This window comes from Coregonus lavaretus, assembly GCF_964263955.1.
Source record: "Coregonus lavaretus genome assembly, chromosome: 14".
NCBI classification, from domain to species: Eukaryota; Metazoa; Chordata; class Actinopteri; order Salmoniformes; family Salmonidae; genus Coregonus; species Coregonus lavaretus.
The window spans coordinates 41,461,188-41,486,972 of NC_140001.1; the positions used below are offsets into that span (position 1 = coordinate 41,461,188).

Consider the following 25,785-nt stretch of genomic DNA (forward strand, 5'->3'; position numbering starts at 1 on the left):
TAAAACAGAAATATTGAGCTCTGTCCTTTAGCTCTGTCTTTGGAGTACACACCAAATAACATAGCCTTCCTCTATTCCTGTAGACATACCTGTAATCTAGGATGAGCGTAGAACTCGTTGAGGAAGTCCATGAGTAAGTCTATCTTCAGAGAGCTGACACACAGGACCGCATGTTTCTCTGTCTGGGCCCGGTGTCTGCTGTAGTTCCCTCCTGACTTCTGACGCTCCATCCACAGATAGGCCAGCTCCTCAAACTGACACACACACACACACACACACACACACACACACACACACACATTTGGAGTTACAACAACCTGCTGGACGCTACTGTATGTAATAAACTTATAGCCTAATGATGTGCTTTTGGAGGGTGACAGAGTGAGGAGTTAAAATGCTGATTCAGAAGTAAAGTTCATGAAATGGATTTCTATATATTCTATTCATTAGCTAATGTATACTGTGGGGATTTTGGCAACATATCAAAAGGCTTAATGAGGAGGGTTGCTGCTGTGTGAAATCCTTATTTACTTTCTTTCCAAAACACTTGAGCGTGCTGTCTCTGATCAACTCTCTCACTATCTCTCTCAGAACCATCTTCTTGACCCTAACCAGTCAGGCTTCAAGACGGGTCACTCAACCGAGACTGCTCTTCTCTGTGTCACGGAGGCTCTCCACACTGCCAAAGCTGACTCCCTCTCCTCTGTTCTCATACTCCTAGATCAATCCACTGCTTTCGACACTGTGAACCATCAGCTCCTCCTCTCCACCCTCTCAGCGCTGGGCGTCTCAGGCTCTGCACACTCTTGGATTGCATCCTACCTGGCAGGCCGCTCCTACCAGGTGACGTGGAGAGGATCTGTGTCTGCACCACGTACTCTCACTACTGGTGTCCCCCAGGGCTCGGTTCTAGGCCCTCTCCTCTTCTCTCTATACACCAAGTCACTCTGCTCCATCATATACTCACATGGTCTCTCCTATCATTGCTATGCGGATGAAACTCAACTACTTTTCTCCTTCCCCCTTCTGACACCCAGGTGGCGACACACATCTCTGCGTGCCTGGCAGATACAGTATCTCAGCTTGGATGTTGGCCCACTCACTAAAGCTCAACCTCAACAAGATGAAGCTGCTCTTCCTCCTGGGGAAGGCCTGCCCATTCAAAGACCTCTCCATCACGGTTGACAACTCCACAGTGTCACCCTCCCAGAGTGTAAAGAACCTTGGCGTGACCCTGGGCAACACCCTGTCGTTCTCTGCAAACATCAAAGCAGTGACTCGCTCCTGCAGGTTCATGCTCTACAACATCCTTATAGTACGACCCTACCTCACACAGGAAGCGGCGCAGGTCCTAATCCAGGCACTTGTCATCTCCCGTCTGGACTACTGCAACTCGCTGTTGGTTGGGCTCCCCGCTTGTGCCATCAAACCCCTTCAACCTTCCCATGTACCCCGTTCTTCTGCACACTCCACTGGCTTCCAGTCGAAGCTTGCATCCACTACAATACCATGGTACTTGCCTACGGAGCAGCAAGAGGAATGGCCCCTTCCTACCTTCAGGCTCAAACCCTACACCCCAACCCGAGCACTCCGTTCTGCCACCTCTGGTCTCTTGGCCCTCTCACCACTATGGGAGGGCAGCTCCCGCTTAGCCCAGTCCAAGCTCTTCTCTGTCCTGGCACCCCAATGGTGGAACCAACTTTCTCCTGAAGCTAGGACAGCAGAGTCCCTGCACATCATCTGAAAGCACCCGAAACCCTACCTCTTCAAAGAGTATCTTAAATAATCCCCCTCCTCACCTCAAACCCCACCACCCCCTACAGTTAGTGAATGCAATAACTGTAAGTTGCTCTGGATATGAGCGTCTGATAAATCATTAAAATGCAAAATGTGTTCTCATTTCTGAGTTCCAAAAACAGCTCAAGCAGTCTTAGCCTTCAGGATGTTACTTTATGAATGGTTACTACTACAGGTATACAGCTATTATTTCCAAACAGCTCTGATCAGGTAATTCTTGAATCAAATGTGGTGATACAGTGTTTGAGGACAATCAACAGTCAACCCAGGAAACATTAGGGTAAATCATTTTCAGCCTCAATTATCTTTCAAAAAAACATCTGTGGTTATAGGCTATTTTCCCATTGTATAAGCACTGTTATACCTGTAGCGGGAGCACCACTAGGGCCACACAGATCAGAATGACCACCAGCAGCTGAGAAGGCCAGATATGAGGTGTGACGTCACCATAGCCCACCGTAGAGAAGGTGACGATGCAGAAATACAGAGAGTTGAACAGAGTCAGGTTCTTCCCGGCCCTCTCTAGATGCTGGATACCACACGCCCTGGAAGGAGGAGAGGGATTTCACATTTAGGGGGCAACATTTTGCACAAGGTAATCTTGCGAGCATAGACGCTCAACGCTCATTGCTGTAGGTTTCTGAATCTGTGTTATGGAGAACCACTATAATGCTGGATCTAGGCTATGCATGAGGAAATAGCAGTGTGTTTATTTGAATAAAGACAGATTCAATTCTAATATGGGCACGTTGAATTAACAAAGAGAAAGGTGAATTACAATATCATGTATTGATGATAGGGTGATGAGCCAATATGACCTACTGACTCCTACCGGCCTCATTACCGTTGATATTTCAACAGAGACTTTGGCATACATCTACTTCCACATAGAAATCCAGCCTGGCAGATTAAGGATCAATATCCTACTTTCCCCACGATCGATGCACCACAACACTTCTGCTCTGATCTGTGTAATCAGTGAGAATGACACCATTGATTCTGCTGTCTGTTCTGCCTGACTTCCTCAGTTAGTTCTCTGTATTGGATAATGACATCTCAAGATGACAGTGCTAAGAGGAGAAGGTCCCAGGGAGCTTCAGGGATGAGGGGCTAATATCAGGGGGTGCATTTCATTCCAGAAAGTTGTTTCCTCCTCTCCCATCTGCTCTTGTTAGTTCCCGGGAAAAGGGGCTGGGATCAGGGGGCACATACCCGGTGAAGACCAGACAGAGAAGGGTGCAGATAAGTATGAGGACCTGGTTGAACATGGCAGAGTGGGTCCTCTGGATGGCACGATGGAGATCGTTCTGAGGAGAAAGAGGGATAGAGGGAGAGTGGGAAGGAGAGAGACAGTGAGAGGGAGAGTTAATGTTAAATTGGTTGGTCAGTCAGTTGGTCTGCTGGTCAGCCAGCCTATCTATCTACGCCAGTGGTATTTAAACATTTTCAGCAGGCACCCCATTTCTTCTGCCATAATTTATGGGGACCCATTCCACCCTAAATCTAATGACACAACCTTAAGGTACATTTGTATTTTTACATCAACAAATAACCTTCAATTCAATTTTCAAAATGAAAAGAACCCAATAAATACATTTACTCAAAAACATTTAATTTCAAATTATCTTTCTCAAAAACGTATATACAGTATATATACAGTGGGGAGAACAAGTATTTGATACACTGCCGATTCTGCAGGTTTTTTTCTGCAAAAATCCAGAAAATCACATTGTATGATTTTTAAGTAATTCATTTGCATTTTATTGCATGACATAGGTATTTGATCACCTACCAACCAGTAAGAATTCCGGCTCTCACAGACCTGTTAGTTTTTCTTTAAGAAGCCCTCCTGTTCTCCACTCATTACCTGTATTAACTGCACCTGTTTGAACTCGTTACCTGTATAAAAGACACCTGTCCACACACTCAATCAAACAGACTCCAACCTCTCCACAATGGCCAAGACCAGAGAGCTGTGTAAGGACATCAGGGATAAAATTGTAGACCTGCACAAGGCTGGGATGGGCTACAGGACAATAGGCAAGCAGCTTGTTGAGAAGGCAACAACTGTTGGCGCAATTATTAGAAAATGGAAGAAGTTCAAGATGACGGTCAATCACCCTCGGTCTGAGGCTCCATGCAAGATCTCACCTCGTGGGGCATCAATGATCATGAGGAAGGTGAGGGATCAGCCCAGAACTACACGGCAGGACCTGGTCAATGACCTGAAGAGAGCTGGGACCACAGTCTCAAAGAAAACCATTAGTAACACACTACGCCGTCATGGATTAAAATCCTGCAACGCACGCAAGGTCCCCCTGCTCAAGCCAGCGCATGTCCAGGCCCGTCTGAAGTTTGCCAATGACCATCTGGATGATCCAGAGGAGGAATGGGAGAAGGTCATGTGGTCTGATGAGACAAAAATAGAGCTTTTTGGTCTAAACTCCAATCGCCGTGTTTGGAGGAAGAAGAAGGATGAGTACAACCCCAAGAACACCATCCCAACCGTGAAGCATGGAGGTGGAAACATCATTCTTTGGGGATGCTTTTCTACAAAGGGAACAGGACGACTGCACTGTATTGAGGGGAGGATGGATGGGGCCATGTATCGCGAGATCTTAGCCAACAACCTCCTTCCCTCAGTAAGAGCATTGAAGATGGGTCGTGGCTGGTTCTTCCAGCATGACAACGACCCGAAACACACAGCCAGGGCAACTAAGGAGTGGCTCTGTAAGAAGCATCTTAAGGTCCGGGAGTGGCCTAGCCAGTCTCCAGACCTGAACCCAATAGAAAATCTTTGGGGGGAGCTGAAAGTACGTATTGCCCAGCGACAGCCCCGAAACCTGAAGGATCTGGAGAAGGTCTGTATGGAGGAGTGGGCCAAAATCCCTGCTGCAGTGTGTGCAAACCTGGTCAAGACCTACAGGAAACGTATGATCTCTGTAATTGCAAACAAAGGTTTCTGTACCAAATATTAAGTTCTGCTTTTCTGATATATCAAATACTTATGTCATGCAATAAAATGCAAATTAATTACTTAAAAATCATACAATGTGATTTTCAGGATTTTTGTTTTACATTCCGTCTCTCACAGTTGAAGTGTACCTATGATAAAAATTACAGACCTCTACATGCTTTGTAAGTAGGAAAACCTGCAAAATCGGCAGTGTATCAAATACTTGTTCTCCCCACTGTATATATATATATATATATTATTATTATTTTTATTTTTTTTTGGGGGGGGGGGGGGTGCGACCCCGACTTTGAATACCACTGATCTACACCGACTCTCTGTCTGTTAATTTCTCTATCAAACATATCTGGTTACTTTGATACTGATGCAGTCAACCATTCCGTAAATATGACCTTTACTCAGATATACCAGTGACCATGCAGTCCATGCCACACCTTGTTAATGTTTCTGCCTGGCTTACTAGCTACCCACCATCTCCCCTCCCTTCAATCTCTTCAAGCTACCTAACCACCACGTCCCTTCATACCGTGTTAATGTTCTCTCTCCCAGCACTGGTCTCCTTAGCCCTGGATCTAACCATCAGAGAGATGCTGCTGGCTCTGCCTCAAATCTACACTCATTGACGGTTTGCTTTACTCAATACAAATGGAAACTGACTGTGTGTCTTTTGACTCTATAACTAGGGATTTTCTACCCACCACTGCTTTGGACTGTCCTCCCACATAATGCAGACATAGTTTGGCTATTCTACAAGTAGACTACTGTATATAATCTCTTAGAACTGAATCATTTTGATAGAAAACCCCATGTATTCCCCGCGAGCGAAACTGGTTGAAATGACATCATTGCAACTAGTTTTGTCCGGTTTTGCCTGTTGCTTATGGTTATAGCATATACTCACAATCATATTCTCCAGGGCACACTTGGCTAACCAACAGTTGAGAAACACTGGGATGAAGATGTTTCTCAATGGAGGCCAGAAGATCTGAAAATACAATTTAATGAATTAATACTCGAGCCTAAGGCAATATGCACATGTACAGTGTAGGCCTATGCTCCCATCATCAAGTTTTGATACTCATAGTCTTGCGTTACCATACTCCTAAGTCTTGAGAGCCTGAAATCGACACCATAAACGCCGCAAAAACTATGCTTTTTGTATGCTTGTGGGATATGGACTGAAATTAATACATTTTTCAGCACCTCATCCCTCATGGAGGCGGCAACAACTCATTTGCATATTGTCCCATTTCTCTGTTGGACATTGTGAGCCTGATGCTTGATGAGAATGTCAGAGGGAGATCATGCACTGTGAGTTCACAATCAGACCACAGCCATTCAAAACCAATACATTATCAGCGTGCCTGAAGCCCATTGGTATTAGAAGACTGGGGCCTCCCGATTGGCGCAGAGGTCTAAGGATGTTCGATCCCAGGCTGTGTCACAACCGGCCGTGACCGGGAGTCCCATAGTGTGGCGCACAATTGGCCCAGCGTCGTCCGGGTTAGAGGAGAGGAGGGTTTGGCCGGGGGGCTTTCCTTGGCTCATCGCGCTCTAGCGACTCCTTGTGGCGGGCGGGGTGCCTGCAAGCTGACTCTAGTCGTCAGTTGAACGGTGTTTCCTCCGACACATTGGTGCGGCTGGCTTCCGGGTTAAGCGAGTAGGTGTTAAGAAGCAGAGTGGCTTGGCGGGTCATGTTTCGGAGGACGCATGACTCGACCTTTGCCTCTCCCAAGTCCGTTGGGGAGTTGCAGTGATGAGACAAGATCGTAACTACCAATTGAATATCACAAAATTGGGGCGAAAAAGGGGGTAAAAAAATTACATAAAAAATAAGTGTCTAGATTACCTGAAATCATTTATTATGGTGTACAGTGAAAAACAAGGTGTGTGTGTGTGCATGTGTGTGTTTGTGAGAGATCAGGTGGAAGAAGATTTACAGTAACTCACAGTAATTATAAATGGCACGGTATTGATCATCTCCAGGATGAAGGAGATCTGGAACATCTGCTCCCAGATATTCCCCTGGAACAAAGAAACAGGATCAATGTGGTGTTAGCCAAGGCAATAAGGTACTAGCTCTGTCTGTGTACTAATTACAGTAATAGTGACCAGATCAGAATGCCAAAATACCTATGATCAATCACACCTGGGTTCAAACACTATTCTAAATAATTTCAAATACTTTAGCTGAGCTTGACTGCTTGCCTGGCACAATGGAACCAATAAAATAGGGCCAAAACTGCAAACCCTGTCCATCTGGCAGTAGAACCCTGCCCATCTGGCAGTAGAACCCCCATCTGGTAGACTAGAGCAAACGCTCAAAGTGTTAGCCGTGGCATTGGCTCTGTCTGTGTACTAATTACAGTAATAGTGACTAGGTCAGAATGCCAAAGCAACGGCACCAATATCGTTGGAGTAATGACAAGCCCTCATAACTTAGCATAATAACAGGATTCATTAAAACAAATGGGGATAGGAGCCATCTGCCAAAACAAACTAAAACTAAAACCCAATGTACTTTGTCCTCCTGAAGTAAATCAAACTTCACCTAATTCATCAAAGAGACTTAGCACTGTAGCACTTTAATTAATGGAATATTTAAGGAAATAAAATCAATGTAGGATGGACACCTAATCTTTTATTCATTGGGATTCCAGGGCTTTGATCAATGGCATAGTGTATTAATGATCTGTTCTTCTGGCTCAGGTTAGAACTAAGTGAAGGTGCATTCACACTGCTCGCGGTAAAAACTATGCCAGAAAGTTCACCAATTAACTGCAATCTCACACAGACATGCCTCAGGACTGCTCAATGAAATTACTTCCTTCTAGCTTCTATGACTCTGACTGAGTAGAGCTGAGGTGGCATACCTTGTAGCTGAGATATGTGAGGAGCATAGCCTCCAGGAAACTGATTAAGGCCACGGTCACCTGGAGCAGAGCAGACAGAAGACTCATATTACCAGGGTTGCAATCTAACCCCAGCACCAAAGCAATCCATTACTTGAGAGAGATGTGTTCTAAAGTCGTTCCTTTTCTAAAATCCTTCCTGCTGTAAAATGTTTTCAGTTGAAATGCTGTGAGTGTTAAGATGCTCCGTTTTACTTGGACTACAGTACCAATTAGGATGACTCTTGGTAAGGATAAAATTCCAAAATGTTAGGAAAGCCATAGAGAGGACAGAATCTTGAAATCTGTGTGAAATCCTACATCGGTGTCAATGGGTGATTCATGGGGATATGTATGCATATGGGTTCGGCCCAGAGTGATTGTGTGGCTATTGTAGAATGAAAAATATGAGAGGTCAGTTTTATAAATCAAAGCTATGTTTGTGACTCCTCTTACCTGTATCGCCCAGACAGGAACCCTTCTGTTCACCCAGAAAATCAAATCCCTTTCACAAGACAAAACAACCTTATTGATTATACAGTATGTACTGTATATTGATTATTAGACAAAACTAATTCTCCCTTTCACAAGACAAAACAGTATTATTGAGTAGGCTATAAATACACCATATAGGTTAGACAGTTCTAATTCCAAAACACCACCTGATAGCTATGGGATTCGCTGAGCACATTACAATCCAAAACACATTCAAAGCCCAGGGTCAAGTCAATGTGCAGTGACCCTAATAACTTACCAGTTGATTTCTGTGATTTCTGTGGATTCTGCTGTGGCTGTGCTCGTTCTATTCTGACAGTTGACACTGCAAAGGAAATTCATAGGAAATGTGGGGGGGAAGGAAGTCATTTAGAGAGTGTGTGTGTGGTGAAAAATATATCCTGTGGGTAATAGTCACCATCACTCACTCAGTACTGTATTTTGCCATGGTGACGGCCGGGAGGCAGAGGGACTATGTCTTTAAGAGCTGCCGGCGGCGTGATACACAAACAAACATATCCTGCTTCCACATTACTACACTGAGACTGAGAGAAAGGCTGCCCCATCACCAACGCTGCTCTTTCAGGCTTTGTGTCTCACGCACACAGATTAAAAACTAATTTCAAAGTCATAGAAACTGAATATTTTTTATCTGGACCAAATATATATATTTTTTTCAACTGTGTCAAAGTTATATTCTCTGAATCAAACTATACCCACATGGATGAATACCACATTTATCAATCAATAGGAATAAAATACATAATCAGTAAAGTTTGTATGTATTCTGTCTCCAATCACCCACACAAGTCTGTATTACTGCAACTCGCTGTTGGCTGGCCTCCCTGCCTGTGCCATTAAACCCCTACAACTCATCCAGAATGCCGCAGCCCGTCTGGTGTTCAACCTTCCCAAGTTCTCTCACGTCACCCCCCTCCTCCGCACACTCCACTGGCTTCCAGTTGAAGCTCGCATCCGTTACAAGACCATGGTGCTTGCCTATGGAGCAGTGAGGGGAACGGCACCTCCGTACCTTCGGGCTCTGATCAGTCCCTACACCCAAACGAGGGCATTGCGTTCATCCACCTCTGGCCTGCTGGCTCCCCTTCCTCTGCGGAAGCATAGTTCCCGCTCAGCCCAGTCAAAACTGTTCGCTGCTCTGGCACCCCAATGGTGGAACAAGCTCCCTCACGACGCCAGGACAGCGGAGTCACTCACCACCTTCCGGAGACATTTGAAACCCCACCTCTTTAAGGAATACCTGGGATAGGATAAAGTAATCCTTCTACCCCCCCCCCAAAAAAAAAAAAAAAAAAAAGAAAAAAAGTGTAAAGTGGTTTTCCCACTGGCAATAGGGTGAATGCACCAATTTGTAAGTCGCTCTGGATAAGAGCGTCTGCTAAATGACGTAAATGTGCCCTTGAGCAAGGCACTTAACCCTAATTGCTCCTGTAAGTCGCTCTGGATAAGAGCGTCTGCTAAATGACTAAAATGTATGTAAATGTAAATGTATTCAACAGCCAAATGACAAATCACAGTTTAGCATACATGGTGAGTCATTAGTAAGAGGTGAAATAGCAGGACTCTAGTAAGAGATAGATACAATTGTAGGAGTCTCACCATACTCCAGTGACCTGTTCAGGGTCGTCCAGAGCCACTCTGATGACATAAAGGGCACACGTCAACAGCTTCAAGGAGAAGTTAAACAGACGGATCCTCAGGCCTGCAGGGGAGCAAACACAATACAACACTAAAGGCTAGATTTACTAAGTAATTGCATTGGGAGCAAATCTGTTCACCTGTTTCCAATAGGGAATTAAACGATTATAGTTAACAAAGGTCAAATTAAGCTTAATAATTTAATATGGTAATGAGAAACTGAATTTGTGCTGATTTATCCCCTAATAAAAAACGAATCTGCTTAATTAGGCCTATATTAGTACATCTGGATGATGTTTGCAGTCAAGTTTTTGTAATGCAAGACACATTGGTATAGGGATATACAAGTCTAGAAGGTTTGTTTTTAACTCGGAAACTGACCTTATCCCGGGCCAATGAGGGGTGGGCACAGTTAATTGAATATCCGGATATCCAAGCAGATGTTAGTATTTTATTACTTGAGTGAGTGTTCATGTTTGGAGAAAAAAAAATGTAGGGCTATTTTGGTAATAAAAAATATTTGTTATCAATGTAATTGTTGTTTATACCTACCATGACATTTGAAATACTTAATTTAATAAAAAAGATTATATTTGTATTACTGCACTGAGCAGTAATACATTGTATTACTGCTGCACATTTAGCCTTCCAGTCAGAATCAGTTCTATCATGGCAAAAATCAGACTCTTTCACTGTTGCCTGTCCTCTGTTAATTACCTCTGCCATGTGCATTTGCGGCATTCTGAATGGTCATTTTTATTATATCAACTAGGCTTTACAGATTTCCGAAAAAAATTACTTATTCTAACTGACCTGTTAGAGTGCTGCCCTTCTGTTTGCTTCTCTGTCTGTCTCTGGCCCGAATAAAGTGACTATATCTGTGTAAGGTTCTGTATTTCTTTTTCTTAGTCATCCTTGTGTTCTTGAACGTAGCCCTGTTTCTTTGTGTTTTTGAACGTAGCCCTGTCTTTCATTTTTGTTCATTGATTTCACCTGTGTTAGTTACTCACCTGGTCTCATCAGCTCCTTATTTAGTTGCATTCATTCTGTTTGTGCCTTGTGACGTATTGTTCATTTTGACTCTACTAAGCCTTTTCCTAGCACGTTTGTGAGAACCAGTTATAGCCTTCAGTCCTAGTTTTTGATTCTCCTGCCTGTTTGCCTACCTGTGTATGGACCATTGCCTGCCTGTGACCACGATTCCTGCCTTCTGCAAAGGTTAAATAAACACCTGCCGCGCTCAATGCGTGAATCTACACCTTTTTTCTCCCTGAGTATTCATTACAATCTGTCTACGCACAGAGCCAGTGATTCTACCCTACCGGACATCTCTCCTCCCCTGAACCCTACCTGTCTAAGTGCCCAGGCTGTGCTTTCTGCTCTCTCTCTGACCAGTCTAAAGTGACAATATATGTCTATGCACAGAGCCATGACTAACACGGCTTCATGCTGGTCTGGCAAGCCTTCACATCTGATTTACCCTGACTCATCTTTTTCACACACAGCTCCCAGCAACAACACAGCACAGGTGTCACTGCTTTGAAGTAGGGATTAAAGAGAGGGTTCAACAACTATGACAACCTGTGGGGGAGGTCATGTTTGAATGCTGTATGTTGTGGCAGGTATATAAAGCAGTGGAATAGACGATTAATTATTATGATAATTGAGGAAGAAAACACAACCCAGAGTATGGTGACAGTAAAGGCATTACAACAACACTGCCTTTGCACAAGGCTGAACACACACATTGACACACACACACAAATGGACAATCACACACAACTTGCCTGGCTGCAGATACACATGTAAGTCAGAGGATGGTGCTAGTTGCCTTACAAAGACAATGTTCACTTTTCAATCATCCAAGCCTGCCTGCCATTGAATCTCTTTGCAGTATAAACTCACCAGGGGACACAGTTACAACATCAACGCTTCACAATGGTTCTAAACTGAACAGGCCAAAACAATCATAGTAAATGGCTTGCTGGCTCAGCAGCAGGCTCTATACGAGTTGGGTTTGCATGACATTTCTATTTGGCCCTGATGTTTATTTTCTATAACTGATTGGAAGTTGCTCATCGATAATGACTAATACATTGCAAACTGTAACAACATACTGCAGCCACACACACACACAGACACACACACACACACACACACACACACAGGCACACACACACAAACAGGCACCTACCACGCAAACACACGCGCACACACACACATACACACACACACACACACACAGACTGAAGACTGATGTCTAACACACACATTGGGCATTGTACATGGCAAGTTGGACAGGTATAATGTATTTTTTAAAGAGCCTACTGTACCACTGCCTTATGTCCTAATAAGAAATGATAATACCCTCTCCCTCAACAAAAAACCTAAAGCATTGTCCTCCTTACACACTTACATGGTATGCAGATACAGCGACAACTAATTGAAAACCCTGACTGGAGCTGAAATTGGATATGCAATGCACCTTATCACTTACGTTATCTCCCTGCATTAGATAAGAGTGATTATTATTCTCGTTTCCAGGTCTCTGACTTCCTTGTTATGTTGTGACAGTACTGTACTTCTCTGTGCTGTACTCTACTTACTTGACCTTTGGTTTTTGATGAAGAACAGCTTGAGCCTCTCCTTAAAGGTGTTTTCATTCACATAGAACTCCACCTGCACCCTGGACAGAAGAGAGACAGAGACAGTCAGTACAACTACCATGGAAGGTCACATGCATCCATATAGATACAAGGACCATGGTTTTGTGGTTAAATTCTGTGACGGTGTCATGATATTAGTGAGTAAATGAACTTTTTCAAGATACATTGTGGTGAATACTGGGAAGCTCTGGTTTTGTTTATGTGTCTGTGACATCCATTGTTGCATTAGAGAGTACCATATGAGGCATTCAGCAGTGTGAGACAAGGAACATAGCTGACAAATTGCTCTTCAAAATGCATCAAAAGGCCAAATGGAAAACAACAAAGTGAAGGCAAGCACAATTAAAATGGGTTAACTCATCATATGTAGGTCACAACTACAATGGGTTAACTCATCATATGTAGGTCACAATTACAATGGGTTAACTCATCATATGTAGGTCACAATTACAATGGGTTAACTCATCATATGTAGGTCACAACTACAATGGGTTAACTCATCATATGTAGGTCACAATTACAATGGGTTAACTCATCATATGTAGGTCACAATTACAATGGGTTAACTCATCATATGTAGGTCACAATTACAATGGGTTAACTCATCATATGTAGGTCACAATTACAATGGGTTAACTCATCATATGTAGGTCACAATTACAATGGGTTAACTCATCATATGTAGGTCACAATTACAATGGGTTAACTCATCATATGTAGGTCACAATTACAATGGGTTAACTCATCATATGTAGGTCACAATTACAATGGGTTAACTCATCATATGTAGGTCACAATTACAATGGGTTAACTCATCATATGTAGGTCACAATTACAATGGGTTAACTCATCATATGTAGGTCACAATTACAATGGGTTAACTCATCATATGTAGGTCACAATTACAATGGGTTAACTCATCATATGTAGGTCACAATTACAATGGGTTAACTCATCATATGTAGGTCACAATTACAATGGGTTAACTCATCATATGTAGGTCACAATTACAATGGGTTAACTCATCATATGTAGGTCACAATTAAAATGGGTTAACTCATCATATGTAGGTCACAATTACAATGGGTCAACTCATCATATGTAGGTCACAATTACAATGGGTTAACTCATCATATGTAGGTCACAATTACAAAACCATTTCCAGCTCCTTTCATTGATTCTGTTTTCCTGGAATGGGTAGCTAGACAGATCCTGCTTAGATTTAAAGAAGCAATACATCGTAATGGCCCCTTTATAGACTCTTAGTACCCACAGTGGTCCAATTACGACAACAAAGTTTAATAAATTATTAACAAAGAGATGAACAGTAAGCATGAGAATTTGGAAACATCTATTAGAGGTTGAATATTGTTATACAACTTTGAAGATATCAGAGCAATGGATCTGATGTGGCACAACAACACATGGAGAATGCAATCTGTTTCAACATCACTGCCTTCCCTGTCTGGAAGAAGACTGTTACCTGTCTGTTGAAATGTGTGGCATTTAAGCTACAAGCCACAATGATATTCAATTTGACACTCTGATAGCTATGGAGCTATGGAGTAATATCGTTGCCTGTGGAGGATTTGAACAGACCTTAAATAATGTATGTCTGTAGAAGTGCAATGGATCCTCCAACCTATTTCGCAGCCTCAAGCATAATTGTTCTCCCATGATGCAATTTAAAAACCACACATCCTACATCCTTAGGAAGCCTAGAACTTCCCCTAATAGCTTACACACATAAATGTATGTGGTTTAATAACATAGGAACATTAATACATTGAGTCATGTTGACTTCTTTATTTTACACCGACCACCTTGAGCATAATTTTTATCTACTTCTTCTCCCATGATGCAATTTGCTAAGCCACCCCCTTAGTAGGACTTCAATACCATTTCTCCAAGCAAGTTACATACTGTACTAGTGTAAGTGTTTTAATAATGTAAGAAGTAGGAACTCTCATTAATAAGTTCAGTCATATGTTGATTATAATGCTCTGTAAGCTGCAGTACTGTAAATGCATATTACCTAATGATCAACACATTACATAGCTGGGGCTCCTAGCTGTAGAAAGCTTTGTTGTGGTGTGAAGAATTTTAGTGTACTAAGAAAGGAAGAGGTGAATACAGTATCTCTAGTGTTCCCCATCCCTACCCCTCCCTTCCTTTGTGTGACATCATCAGAGACCGGAGGTTTCTTAATATATATATACAGTGGGGAGAACAAGTATTTGATACACTGCCGATTTTGCAGGTTTTCCTACTTACAAAGCATGTAGAGGTCTGTAATTTTTATCATAGGTACACTTCAACTGTGAGAGACGGAATCTAAAACAAAAATCCAGAAAATCACATTGTATAATTTTTAAGTAATTAATTTGCATTTTATTGAATGACATAAGTATTTGATACATCAGAAAAGCAGAACTTAATATTTGGTACAGAAACCTTTGTTTGCAATTACAGAGATCATAAGTTTCCTGTAGGTCTTGACCAGGTTTGCACACACTGCAGCAGGGATTTTGGCCCACTCCTCCATACAGACCTTCTCCAGATCCTTCAGGTTTTGGGGCTGTCGCTGGGCAATACGGACTTTCAGCTCCCTCCAAAGATGTTCTATTGGGTTCAGGTCTGGAGACTGGCTAGGCCACTCCAGGACCTTGAGATGCTTCTTACGGAGCCACTCCTTAGTTGCCCTGGCTGTGTGTTTCGGGTCGTTGTCATGCTGGAAGACCCAGCCACGACCCATCTTCAATGCTCTTACTGAGGGAAGGAGGTAGTTGGCCAAGATCTCGCGATACATGGCCTCATCCATCCTCCCCTCAATACGGTGCAGTCGTCCTGTCCCCTTTGCAGAAAAGCATCCCCAAAGAATGATGTTTCCACCTCCATGCTTCATGGTTGGGATGGTGTTCTTGGGGTTGTACTCATCCTTCTTCTTCCTCCAAACACGGTGAGTGGAGTTTAGACCAAAAAGCTCTATTTTTGTCTCATCAGACCACATGACCTTCTCCCATTCCTCCTCTGGATCATCCAGATGGTCATTGGATCATCCAGACGGGCCTGGACATGCGCTGGCTTGAGCAGGGGGACCTTGCGTGCGCTGCAGGATTTTAATCCATGACGGCGTAGTGTGTTACTAATGGTTTTCTTTGAGACTTGTGTCCCAGCGCTCTTCAGGTCATTGACCAGGTCCTGCCGTGTAGTTCTGGGCTGATCCCTCACCTTCCTCATTATCATTGATGCCCCACGAGGTGAGATCTTGCATGGAGCCCCAGACCGAGGGTGATTGACCGTCATCTTGAACTTCTTCCATTTTCTAATAATTGTGCCAACAGTTGTTGCCTTCTCACCAAGCTGCTTGCCTATTGTCCTGTAGCCCATCCCAGCCGTGTGCAGGCCTACAATTTTATCCCTGATGTCCTTACACAGCTCTCTGGTCTTGGCCATTGTGGAGAGGTTGGAGTCTGTTTGATTGAGTGTGTGGACAGGTGTCTTTTATACAGGTAACAAGTTCAAACAGGTGCAGTTAATACAGGCAATGAGTGGAGAACAGGAGGGCTTCTTAAAGAAAAACTAACAGGTCTGTGAGAGCCGGAATTCTTACTGGTTGGTAGGTGATCAAACACTTATGTCATGCAATAAAATGCAAATGAATTACTTAAAAATCATACAATGTGATTTTCTGTATGTTTGTTTTAGATTCCGTCTCTCACAGTTGAAGTGTACCTATGATAAAAATTACAGACCTCTACATGCTTTGTAAGTAGGAAAACCTGCAAAATCGGCAGTGTATCAAATACCTGTTCTCTCCACTGTATATATATTTACTTTTATTTAACTAGGCAAGTCAGTTAAGAACAAATTCTTATTTACAATGATGGCCTACACCGGCCAAACCCGGACGATGCTGGGCCAATTGTGCGGCGCTCTATGGGACTCTCAATCACGGCCGGTTGTGATACAGCCTGGCATTGAACCAGAGGGTCTGTAGTGACGCCTCAAACATTGAGATGCAGTGCCTTAGACCACTGTGCCACTCGGGAGCCCTACTTAATATTTATATCCTACACTCTTAGAAAAAAGGTTCTGTATAGAACCACCAAGAGTTCTATGCATGCTTCATATATGTCACCCTGAAATTGGTTCCATATGGAACCTTATATTGACCCCAAGGATTCTATATGGAACCAATTTTTGTTTGGTGAAGAAGAACCCCTGCGGTTCTGATCAGAGAACCCTACAAAAGGGTTATATATAGAACCTTTAGGGGTGTCATATATGAAGCAAGCAATAGAACCCTTATTGGTTCTATCCAGAACTTTTTTGTCTAAGAATGTGCACTCTGATTCGTCCCTCAGCTATTCCATGTATTCCTGATTGGACTCTCCTAATCCATCATTCCATGAATAAGTAAAAAGGAACGGTGTAGTCACTGTGACTTATGGATCACCCCTGTGGTACCACTCATTCATAAATGACAAGCTAGTCACTCTAAAAATATATATTTCATTCTATACAGTTGCATAGGCATATACTGTAGCTATCTAATGAAACATTGATGTTCATGTAAAGCAATTACATTAATAAGGGCCCATGGACTGAACGTTGGGGTGTGTCTGGGAGGTTGCACATTTTGGGAGAGCAAACTGTGACTAACTGTAACTCAACTAATCTAAAGTGGGGGTGAAACAGATCTATTTGATCTGTTTCTGTAATAAAATGGTTGCCTCCCCTAATTACTGCAGAGGGTAACAATAATGGGCTCTAAGCTCCTGCAGGGCCCTTGGAAACTTGTTTGTGCCTGACAAGACGAATAGGGAGGAGATGAGAAATGTGAAAGGAAGAGGAAAGGAGGAGGGCAATTACTAGAGCCTTATCCTGAGGGAAGTAGAGAGAGAGGGGTGAAAGAGAGAGAGCGAGAGAGAGAGACAGAGAGAGAGAGAGAGAGAGAGAGAGAGAGAGAGAGAGAGAGAGAGAGCGAGAGAGAGAGAGAGAGAGAGAGAGAGAGAGAGAAAGAAAGGTTAGATTTTATACTAAGAGTTGTGTAGCTATTGCTCCGCAATCTTGCTCTCCGTTTCGCTTTCATCTCCCTCTCCCCCTCTCCCCCTCTCTATCTCTCTTCATCCCCCTCTATCTCTCTACCACATCGCCATGGAGAAAGCCTCCAGGCAGGACGTGGTATTGTAAAGACACGGAACCACCCGTACACAGTACACACATAAAGACACGGAACTCATTCACACACACATGCAAACAGACTGCAAATAAAGAGGGACATGCATGTTGACATAATCAATATCATGGTATGGGTACACAGAGACACAGGTACACAGTGACACAAGCACACAGCTTGATAGACTCACACAGACAACATACAAACAAGCAAACATAAGGCCAACATGCATGCCACGGTTACTGTGCGCAGTGCAGAACTGCTCAACCTTCTTGTTGTTGATCATGTTTAGCAAGCATGGCTTCCTTAATTAACTAACTACACTTTTATATGGTGGAAACAAACATTTTAAAACAGGAAAAGGCAATCCACAGTAATACACGGCACAACACAATATAAAAGGAATATTGAGGCAGCACACACACAACCCTTTAGAAAATAAAAGAATACTCATTACAGTAGGCCAAGTTACCATAGAGACAGACACCTCTCTTTCTTGCACCTGCACTTCAGTTTTATTGTCTTTTATGATAGGAACATATGCCTTTATAGACCGTAGAATAAGTGCACTTTGAGTGTGTACATTAACACATATGCTAAAAGGTATCAAGATGCAACGTACACTGAACAAAAATATAAACGTAACATGTAAAGTGTTGGTCCCATGTTTCATGAGCTGAAATAAAAGATCCCATAATTTTCCATATGCACTAAAAGCTTATTTCTCTCAAATGTTGTGCAGAAATGTATTTACATCCTTTTGAGTGAGCATTTCTCCTTTGCCAAGATAATCCATCCACCTGACAGGTGTGGCATATCAAGAAGCTGATTAAACTGCATGATCATTATACAGATGCACCTTGTGCTGGGGACAATAAAAGGCTACACTAAAATGTGCCGTCACACAACACAATGCCACAGATGTCTCAAGTTTTGAGGGAGCATGCAATTAGCATGCGGACTGCAGGAATGTCCACCAGAACTGTTGCCAGAGAATTTAATGCTAATTTCTCTACCATAAGCCGCCTCCAACGTAATTTTAGAGAATTTGGCAGTAGATCCAACCAGCCTCACAAACACAGACCATGTGTATGGCGTCGTGTGGCTGAGCAGTTGGCTGATGTCAACGTTGTGAACAAAGTGCCCCATGGTGGCGGTGGGGTTATGGTATGGGCAGGCATAAACTACAAACAACACAATTGCATTTTATCGATGGCAGTTTGAATGCACAAAAATACCATAACGAGATCCTGTAAGGTATCTGTGACCAACAGATGCATATCTATATTCCCAGTCATGTGAAATTCATATATTAGTGCCTAATGAATATATTTCAATTGTACTGATTTCCTCATATGAACTGTAACTGTCGCGTTTATATTTTTGTTCAGTATACATGCACACACAAATTAATATTTAATTAGAATTCACAATTTAACTTAAATATTTTATTTTCATTCAAATTGAACAGACGCACGCATGCATGTGTGCGTGCAAACACATACACACACACACAGACACAGACACACTTACACACACACACACACACACACACACTATTGCCTATGAGAAGATTACGATTTCAAGCCATTTTGAAAATGACACATTGAAGTGAACACTGTGCACTGTAAATTAACATCAAACAGCTTTTTGACTGCAGGGCAATCGTCTAACAGAACAGAACAAAGCTGCTTTAAATGCTCTGTTTTCTCATTCACTGTCATCTGTTGGGAGAAGTGAAACCATGATAAATTAAAGAGACAGATGCTTCATACCATATGTCTCTCTCTCTCTCTCTCTCGCTCTCTCTCTCTCTCAATTCAATAGACTTTATTGACATGGCAAGTTAAATTACTTACATTGTCAAAGTATACATATAACAAAAATGGTGGGACCAACAGCAATAATAATATAAGTAGTGGAAATGGGATTACCATTAACAGCAACTACAACAATAATATTAATGAGAATAACAATACATTAAAGCAATAGTAGTCGACCAGTCTCAACATGACAGAGAAGACACATTACATGGTATGAAAGTTAAAAAACAAAACAGGAAATATTATTGACATTACATTACACTTTTCACTGGCTGACCCTTTGCACATTTTGGCTTTTCACCCAATAAATATTTAATTTTTTCTTCCTCTTTTATAGTTTCAGATTCTTTGTACTGAATGATAATTTTGGGAAAGAAAGATTCTCTAATGTCTGAGTATTTGTCACAGTGTAATAGGAAATGCAGCTCTGTCTCTACCTCTCCCGGGGGCAGAGTGAGCACAGCCTGTCCTCTCTGGGCAGCCAGGTTTGCCTGTGATGACCGGTCTCTATAGCCAGACTGTGCTCACTGAGTCTGTACCTAGTCATTGTTTTCCTCAGTTTTCTATCAGTCACAGTGGTCAGATAGTCTGCCACCATGTACTGTCTGTTTAGAGCCAAATAGCATTGAAGTTTACTTAGATTTTTTGTGGTGTCTTTCCAATAGGTGATATATATTTATTTTTGCTTTGTGATGATTTGGTGATTTGGTTGGGCCAGATTTTTCTGAGTGCTGTCCTGAGGCTCTATGAAGTTGGTTTTGGTTAGTGAACTGAGCCTCAGAACCAGCTGGCTGAGGGGACTCTTCTCTTATTCATCTCTTGACATAGTAGAGCTGTGTGATGGAATGTTTTGGGGTCATTTGTTTTTAGATGGTTGTAAAATATATTTTCTATTCGAATAAGGGGTGGGGGGAGGGGGGGGGGGGGGTTTGGCCCAATTCTGCTCTACATGCGTTATTTTGAGTTTTTCTTTGCACTTGCAATACAGTCTTGCAAAACTCTGCATGCAGTATTTCGATTGGATGTTTGTCCCAATTCAGTATTAGAGAGCGGACCCCATACTTCGCTGCCATATAGAGCAATTGGTTCTATAACTGATTGGAAAATGTTTAGCCAGATTCTAATTGGAATTTCGATTTTAATATTCCTTTTAATGGCATAGAATGCTCTTCTTGCTTTGTCTCTCAGCTCACTCACAGCCATGATATTTAGTCCTAGATACGTGTAATTTTGGTGTGTTCTAATAGAACTGTGTCCAAATAGTATTTATATTTGTCATCCTGATTTCCGGACCTTTTTTGGAATATCATTATATACATTTTTTTTTTTATTAACGGTCAGAGCCCAGGTATGACAGAACCTGTGCAGATGATCTAGATGCTGCTGTAACCCCTCCTTAGTGGGAAACAGTAGCACCAGGTCATCTGCGTACAGCAGACACTTGATTTCAGTGTTGTGTAGGATGAGACCAGGTGCTGCCAATTCTTCTAATGTTTCTGCCAATTCGTTAATGTAGATGTTAAATAGTGTTGGACTTATTGGGCAGCCCTGTTTCACTCCACGTCCCTGAGAGAAGAAGTCTTCCGTGGCCTTCTGGTTTGGATCGTCCAGCCTAGGCTGACTGGAGGTGTATCACGACACAGAGACTACAGCTTTCAGGGAAACAACCGAGCCAGTCCCTATACAGTATGTCTAACAACTCCTACTTGGAGGTGTCACACCCTGATCTGTTTCACCTGTCTTGTGCTTGTCTCCACCCCCCACCAGGTGTCTCCCATTTTCCCCATTATCCACTGTGTATTTATACCTGCGTTTTCTGTTTGTCTGTTGCCAGTTTGTCATGTCTCGTTAAGCCGTCCCAGCGTGTTTTCCTGTGTGTTACCTTCTCTCTAGTTTTGTTTTCTAGTCTTCCCGGTTCCGACCTTTCTGCCTGCCCTGAGCCTGCCTGCCGTTCTGTCCCTCGACCTGCCCTTTTGCTTGACCCTTTGTGATGATAAATATTCGGAGAACCAAACCATCCGCCTCCTGTGTCTGCATCTGGGTCATATCCTGAGTCGTGATAGGAGGTCTTGTTCCGTGGTTGCCATGGCATGTTGAGGAAGCCTAGGCAGAGAGCTCTATCAATATTGTAATATTTTAAAGTGTTTTTTATTGCATTATTCAATAAACCTTTTTTTGTTTTTGAAATACTTGTTGAGAGATTAACTGAAATATTTGGTGGTGACCTACAGAATTGCAGGACTGATTATGGCAAGTCAGTTTATATTTGGCTAGCTAGCTTGCTAGTTAATATGATTTGAATGATGCAGCAACATCTGATCAACAGCATCAGCTTTTTGGCCTGCAGTGTGAGGGGATGTAGAGGCTCGCTTTGTAGAGGTTTTTTCGGACAACCCCCAAGGTGTGGTGGTCTTACTGGTGCTTGTACAGTCACCAAAGCATCACCCAGGTGGGTGCTACACTTTGATAGTGGATGATCCAGCCTACTTACGGAGGACGAGCTGTGAACGTCGATGACGACAAGATGCCCGATGAAGAGCTCTGGGTCCTGTCTGTCAGATGTTTTCTAGCTAATTCCTTGCCTGACTGCACCGTCAATGCTCCCTCCAATGCTCCCACCGTCAATGTTCCCTCCAATGCTCCCATCGTCAATGCTACCTCCAATGCTCCCACCGTCAATGCTACCTCCAATGCTCCCACCGTCAATGTTCCTTCCAATGCTCCCATCGTCAATGCTCCCTCCAATGCTCCCACCGACAATGCTCCCTCCAATGCTCCCACCGTCAATGCTCCCTCCAATGCTCCCACCGTCAATGCTCCCTCCAATGCTCCCACCGTCAATGCTCCCTCCAATGCTCCCTCCGCTCAAGCCACTAATAACTGCCTAGCTTCATCTGATGGGTGGAAGACCGTCGCCCAAAAAGTGCCAGATCCCCAAAAAATTGGTTGCGCCTTTGAGATTCTACTTGCAATGAAATCTATAATAATAATAATAATTATTATTATTATTACTTGTACTGCAATTAAGACTGCTAGCTAATTATCAACTTCTTCACATGCTCCACATTCTGTCGAGAGGAATTTATGAAGCAGCACATAATCTATTTCCCGTGTTCCTGCACTAGACAGGGAAACTTAAATCTGTTCTACCTAATTTCTACCAGCATGTTAAATGTGCAACCAGAGGAAAAATAACTCTAGACCACCTTTACTCCACACACAGAGACGCATACAAAGCTCTCCCTCGCCCTCCATTTGGCAAATCTGACCATAACTCTATCCTCCTGATTCCTGCTTATAAGCAAAAACTAAAGCAGGAAGCACCAGTGACTCGGTTAATAAAAAAGTGGTCAGATGACGCAGATGCTAAGCTACAGGACTGTTTTGCTAGCACAGATTGGAACATGTTCCGGGATTCTTCAGACAGCATTGAGGAGTACACCACATCAGTCACTGGCTTCATCAATAAGTGCATCGATGATGTCGTCCCCACAGTGACCGTACGTACATACCCCAATCAGAAGCCATGGATTACAGGAAACATCCGCACTGAGCTAAAGGGTAGAGCTGCCGCTTTCAAGGAACGGGACTCTAACCCGGACGCTTATAAGAAATCCCGCTATGACCTCCGACGAACCATCAAACAGGCAAAGAGTCAATACAGGACTAAGATTGAATCGTACTACACTGGCTCTGACGCTCGTCGGATGTGGCAGGGCTTGAAAACTATTACAGACTACAAAGGGAAGCACAGCCGAGAGCTGCCCAGTGACACAAGCCTACCAGACGAGCTAAACCACTTCTATGCTCGCTTCTAGGCAAGCAACACTGAAGCATGCATGAGAGCACCAGCTGTTCCGGATGACTATGTGATCACGCTCTCCGTAGCCGATGTGAGTAAGACTTTTAAGCAGGTCAACATTCACAAGGCCGCAGGGCCAGACGGATTACCAGGACGTGTACTCCGAGCATGTGCTGACCAATTGGCAAGTGTCTTCACTGACATTTTCAACATGTCCCTGACTGAGTCTGTAATACCAACATGTTTCAAGCAGACCACCATATTCCCCGTGCCCAAGGACTCTAAGATAACCTGCCTAAATGACTACCGACCCGTAGCACTGACGTCTGTAGCCATGAAGTGCTTCGAAAGGCTGGTCATGGCTCACATCAACAGCATTATCCCAGAAACCCTAGACCCACTCCAATTTGCATACCGCCCCAACAGATCCACAGATGATGCAATCTCTATTGCACTCCACACTGCCCTTTCCCACCTGGACAAGAGGAAAACCTACGTGAGAATGCTATTCATTGACTACAGCTCAGCATTCAACACCATAGTGCCCTCTAAGCTCATCACTAAGCTAAGGATCCTGGGACTAAACACCTCCCTCTGCAACTGGATCCTGGACTTCCTGACGGGCCGCCCCCAGGTGGTAAGGGTAGGCAACAACACATCTGCCACACTGATCCTCAACACGGGGGCCCCTCAGGGGTGCATGCTCAGTCCCCTCCTGTACTCTCTGTTCACCCATGACTGCATGGCCAGGCACGACTCCAACACCATCATTAAGTTTGCCGACGACACAACAGTGGTAGGCCTGATCACCGACAACGATGAGACAGCCTATAGGGAGGAGGTCAGAGACCTGGCCGTGTGGTGCCAGGACAACAACCTCTCCCTCAACGTGACCAAGACAAAGGAGATGATTGTGGACTACAGGAAAAAAAAGAGGACTGAGCACGCCCCCATTCTCATCGACGGGGCTGTAGTGGAACAGGTTGAGAGCTTCAAGTTCCTTGGTGTCCACATCACCAACGAACTATCATGGTCCAAACACACCAAGACAGTCATGAAGAGGGCACGACAACGCCTATTCCCCCTCAGGAGACTAAAAAGATTTGGCATGGGTCCTCAGATCCTCAAAAAATTCTACAGCTGCACCATCGAGAGCATCCTGACTGGTTGCATCACAGCCTTGTATGGCAACTGCTTGGCCTCCGACCGCAAGGCACTACAGAGGGTAGTGCGTACGGCCCAGTACATCACTGGGGCCAAGCTTCCTGCCATCCAGGACCTCTATACCAGGCGGTGTCAGAGGAAGGCCCTCAAAATTGTCAAAGACTCCAGCCACCCTAGTCATAGACTGTTCTCTCTGCTACCGCACGGCAAGCGGTACCGGAGTGCCAAGTCTAGGTCCAAAAGACTTCTCAACAGCTTCTACCCCCAAGCCATAAGACTCCTGAACAGCTAATCATGGCTACCCGGACTATTTGCACTGCCCCCCCACCCCATCCTTTTTACGCTGCTGCTACTCTGTTAATTATTTATGCATAGTCACTTTAACTCTACCCACATGTACATATTACCTCAACTACCTCAACTAGCCGGTGCCCCCGCACATTGACTCTGCAACGGTACCCCCCTGTATATATAGCCTCCCTACTGTCACTTTATTTTACTTCTGCTCTTTTTTCTCTCAACACTTTTTTTGTTGTTGTTTTATTTTTAAATGCACTGTTGGTTAAGGGCTGTAAGTAAGCATTTCACTGTAATGTCTGCACCTGTTGTATTCGGCGCATGTGACCAATAAAATTTGATTTGATTAGATTAGATTTGATGATGATGATACATCTTCAAGACACTCTGTTGCTATGAGTTGTAACACGATCAAGATCGATTATAATCATGTCTTCCATTCTAGATGGGTGTTTCTGAGTCAATTCCAAAGCCTGGTCAGGACACATATCACATTATGTAGGACCACTTTGCTCTCAAATATCCACTTTGACCACAAGAACAAAATACATCAAATCAAATTTTTATTGGTCACATGCGCCGAATACAACAGGTGCAGACATTACAGTGAAATGCTTACTTACAGCCCTTAACCAACAGTGCATTTATTTTAAACAAAAAAGTAAGAATAGAACAACAACAAAAAAGTGTTGAGAAAAAAAGAGCAGAAGTAAAAAATAAAGTGACAGTAGGGAGGCTATATATACAATAGAATAAAGTGACAGTAGGGAGGCTATATATACAGGGGGGTACCGTTGCATAGTCAATGTGCGGGGGCACCGGCTAGTTGAGGTAATATGTACATGTGGGTAGAGTTAAAGTGACTATGCATAAATACTTAACAGAGTAGCAGCAGCGTAAAAAGGATGGGGTGGGGGGGCAGTGCAAATAGTCCGGGTAGCCATGATTAGCTGTTCAGGAGTCTTATGGCTTGGGGGTAGAAGCTGTTGAGAAGTCTTTTGGACCTAGACTTGGCACTCCGGTACCGCTTGCCGT

At 43.4% G+C, this 25,785-nt stretch overlaps 1 protein-coding gene across 1 annotated transcript in view; it reads right to left on the minus strand.

Moving 5' to 3' along the window:
- Window positions 1–25,785, minus strand: part of kcnt1b (potassium sodium-activated channel subfamily T member 1b) — a gene marked incomplete at both ends in the record, with an annotated part of 102,383 nt that overhangs the window by 32,550 nt on the left and 44,048 nt on the right. Inside the window, 10 exons of the mRNA XM_084176353.1 lie at window positions 90–254; window positions 2,162–2,342; window positions 3,010–3,104; window positions 5,673–5,756; window positions 6,722–6,796; window positions 7,645–7,704; window positions 8,119–8,167; window positions 8,417–8,482; window positions 9,778–9,880; window positions 12,423–12,502. Coding sequence (XP_084032479.1) covers window positions 90–254; window positions 2,162–2,342; window positions 3,010–3,104; window positions 5,673–5,756; window positions 6,722–6,796; window positions 7,645–7,704; window positions 8,119–8,167; window positions 8,417–8,482; window positions 9,778–9,880; window positions 12,423–12,502 — 958 coding nt within the window. The remainder of the gene's footprint in view (window positions 1–89; window positions 255–2,161; window positions 2,343–3,009; window positions 3,105–5,672; window positions 5,757–6,721; window positions 6,797–7,644; window positions 7,705–8,118; window positions 8,168–8,416; window positions 8,483–9,777; window positions 9,881–12,422; window positions 12,503–25,785) is intronic.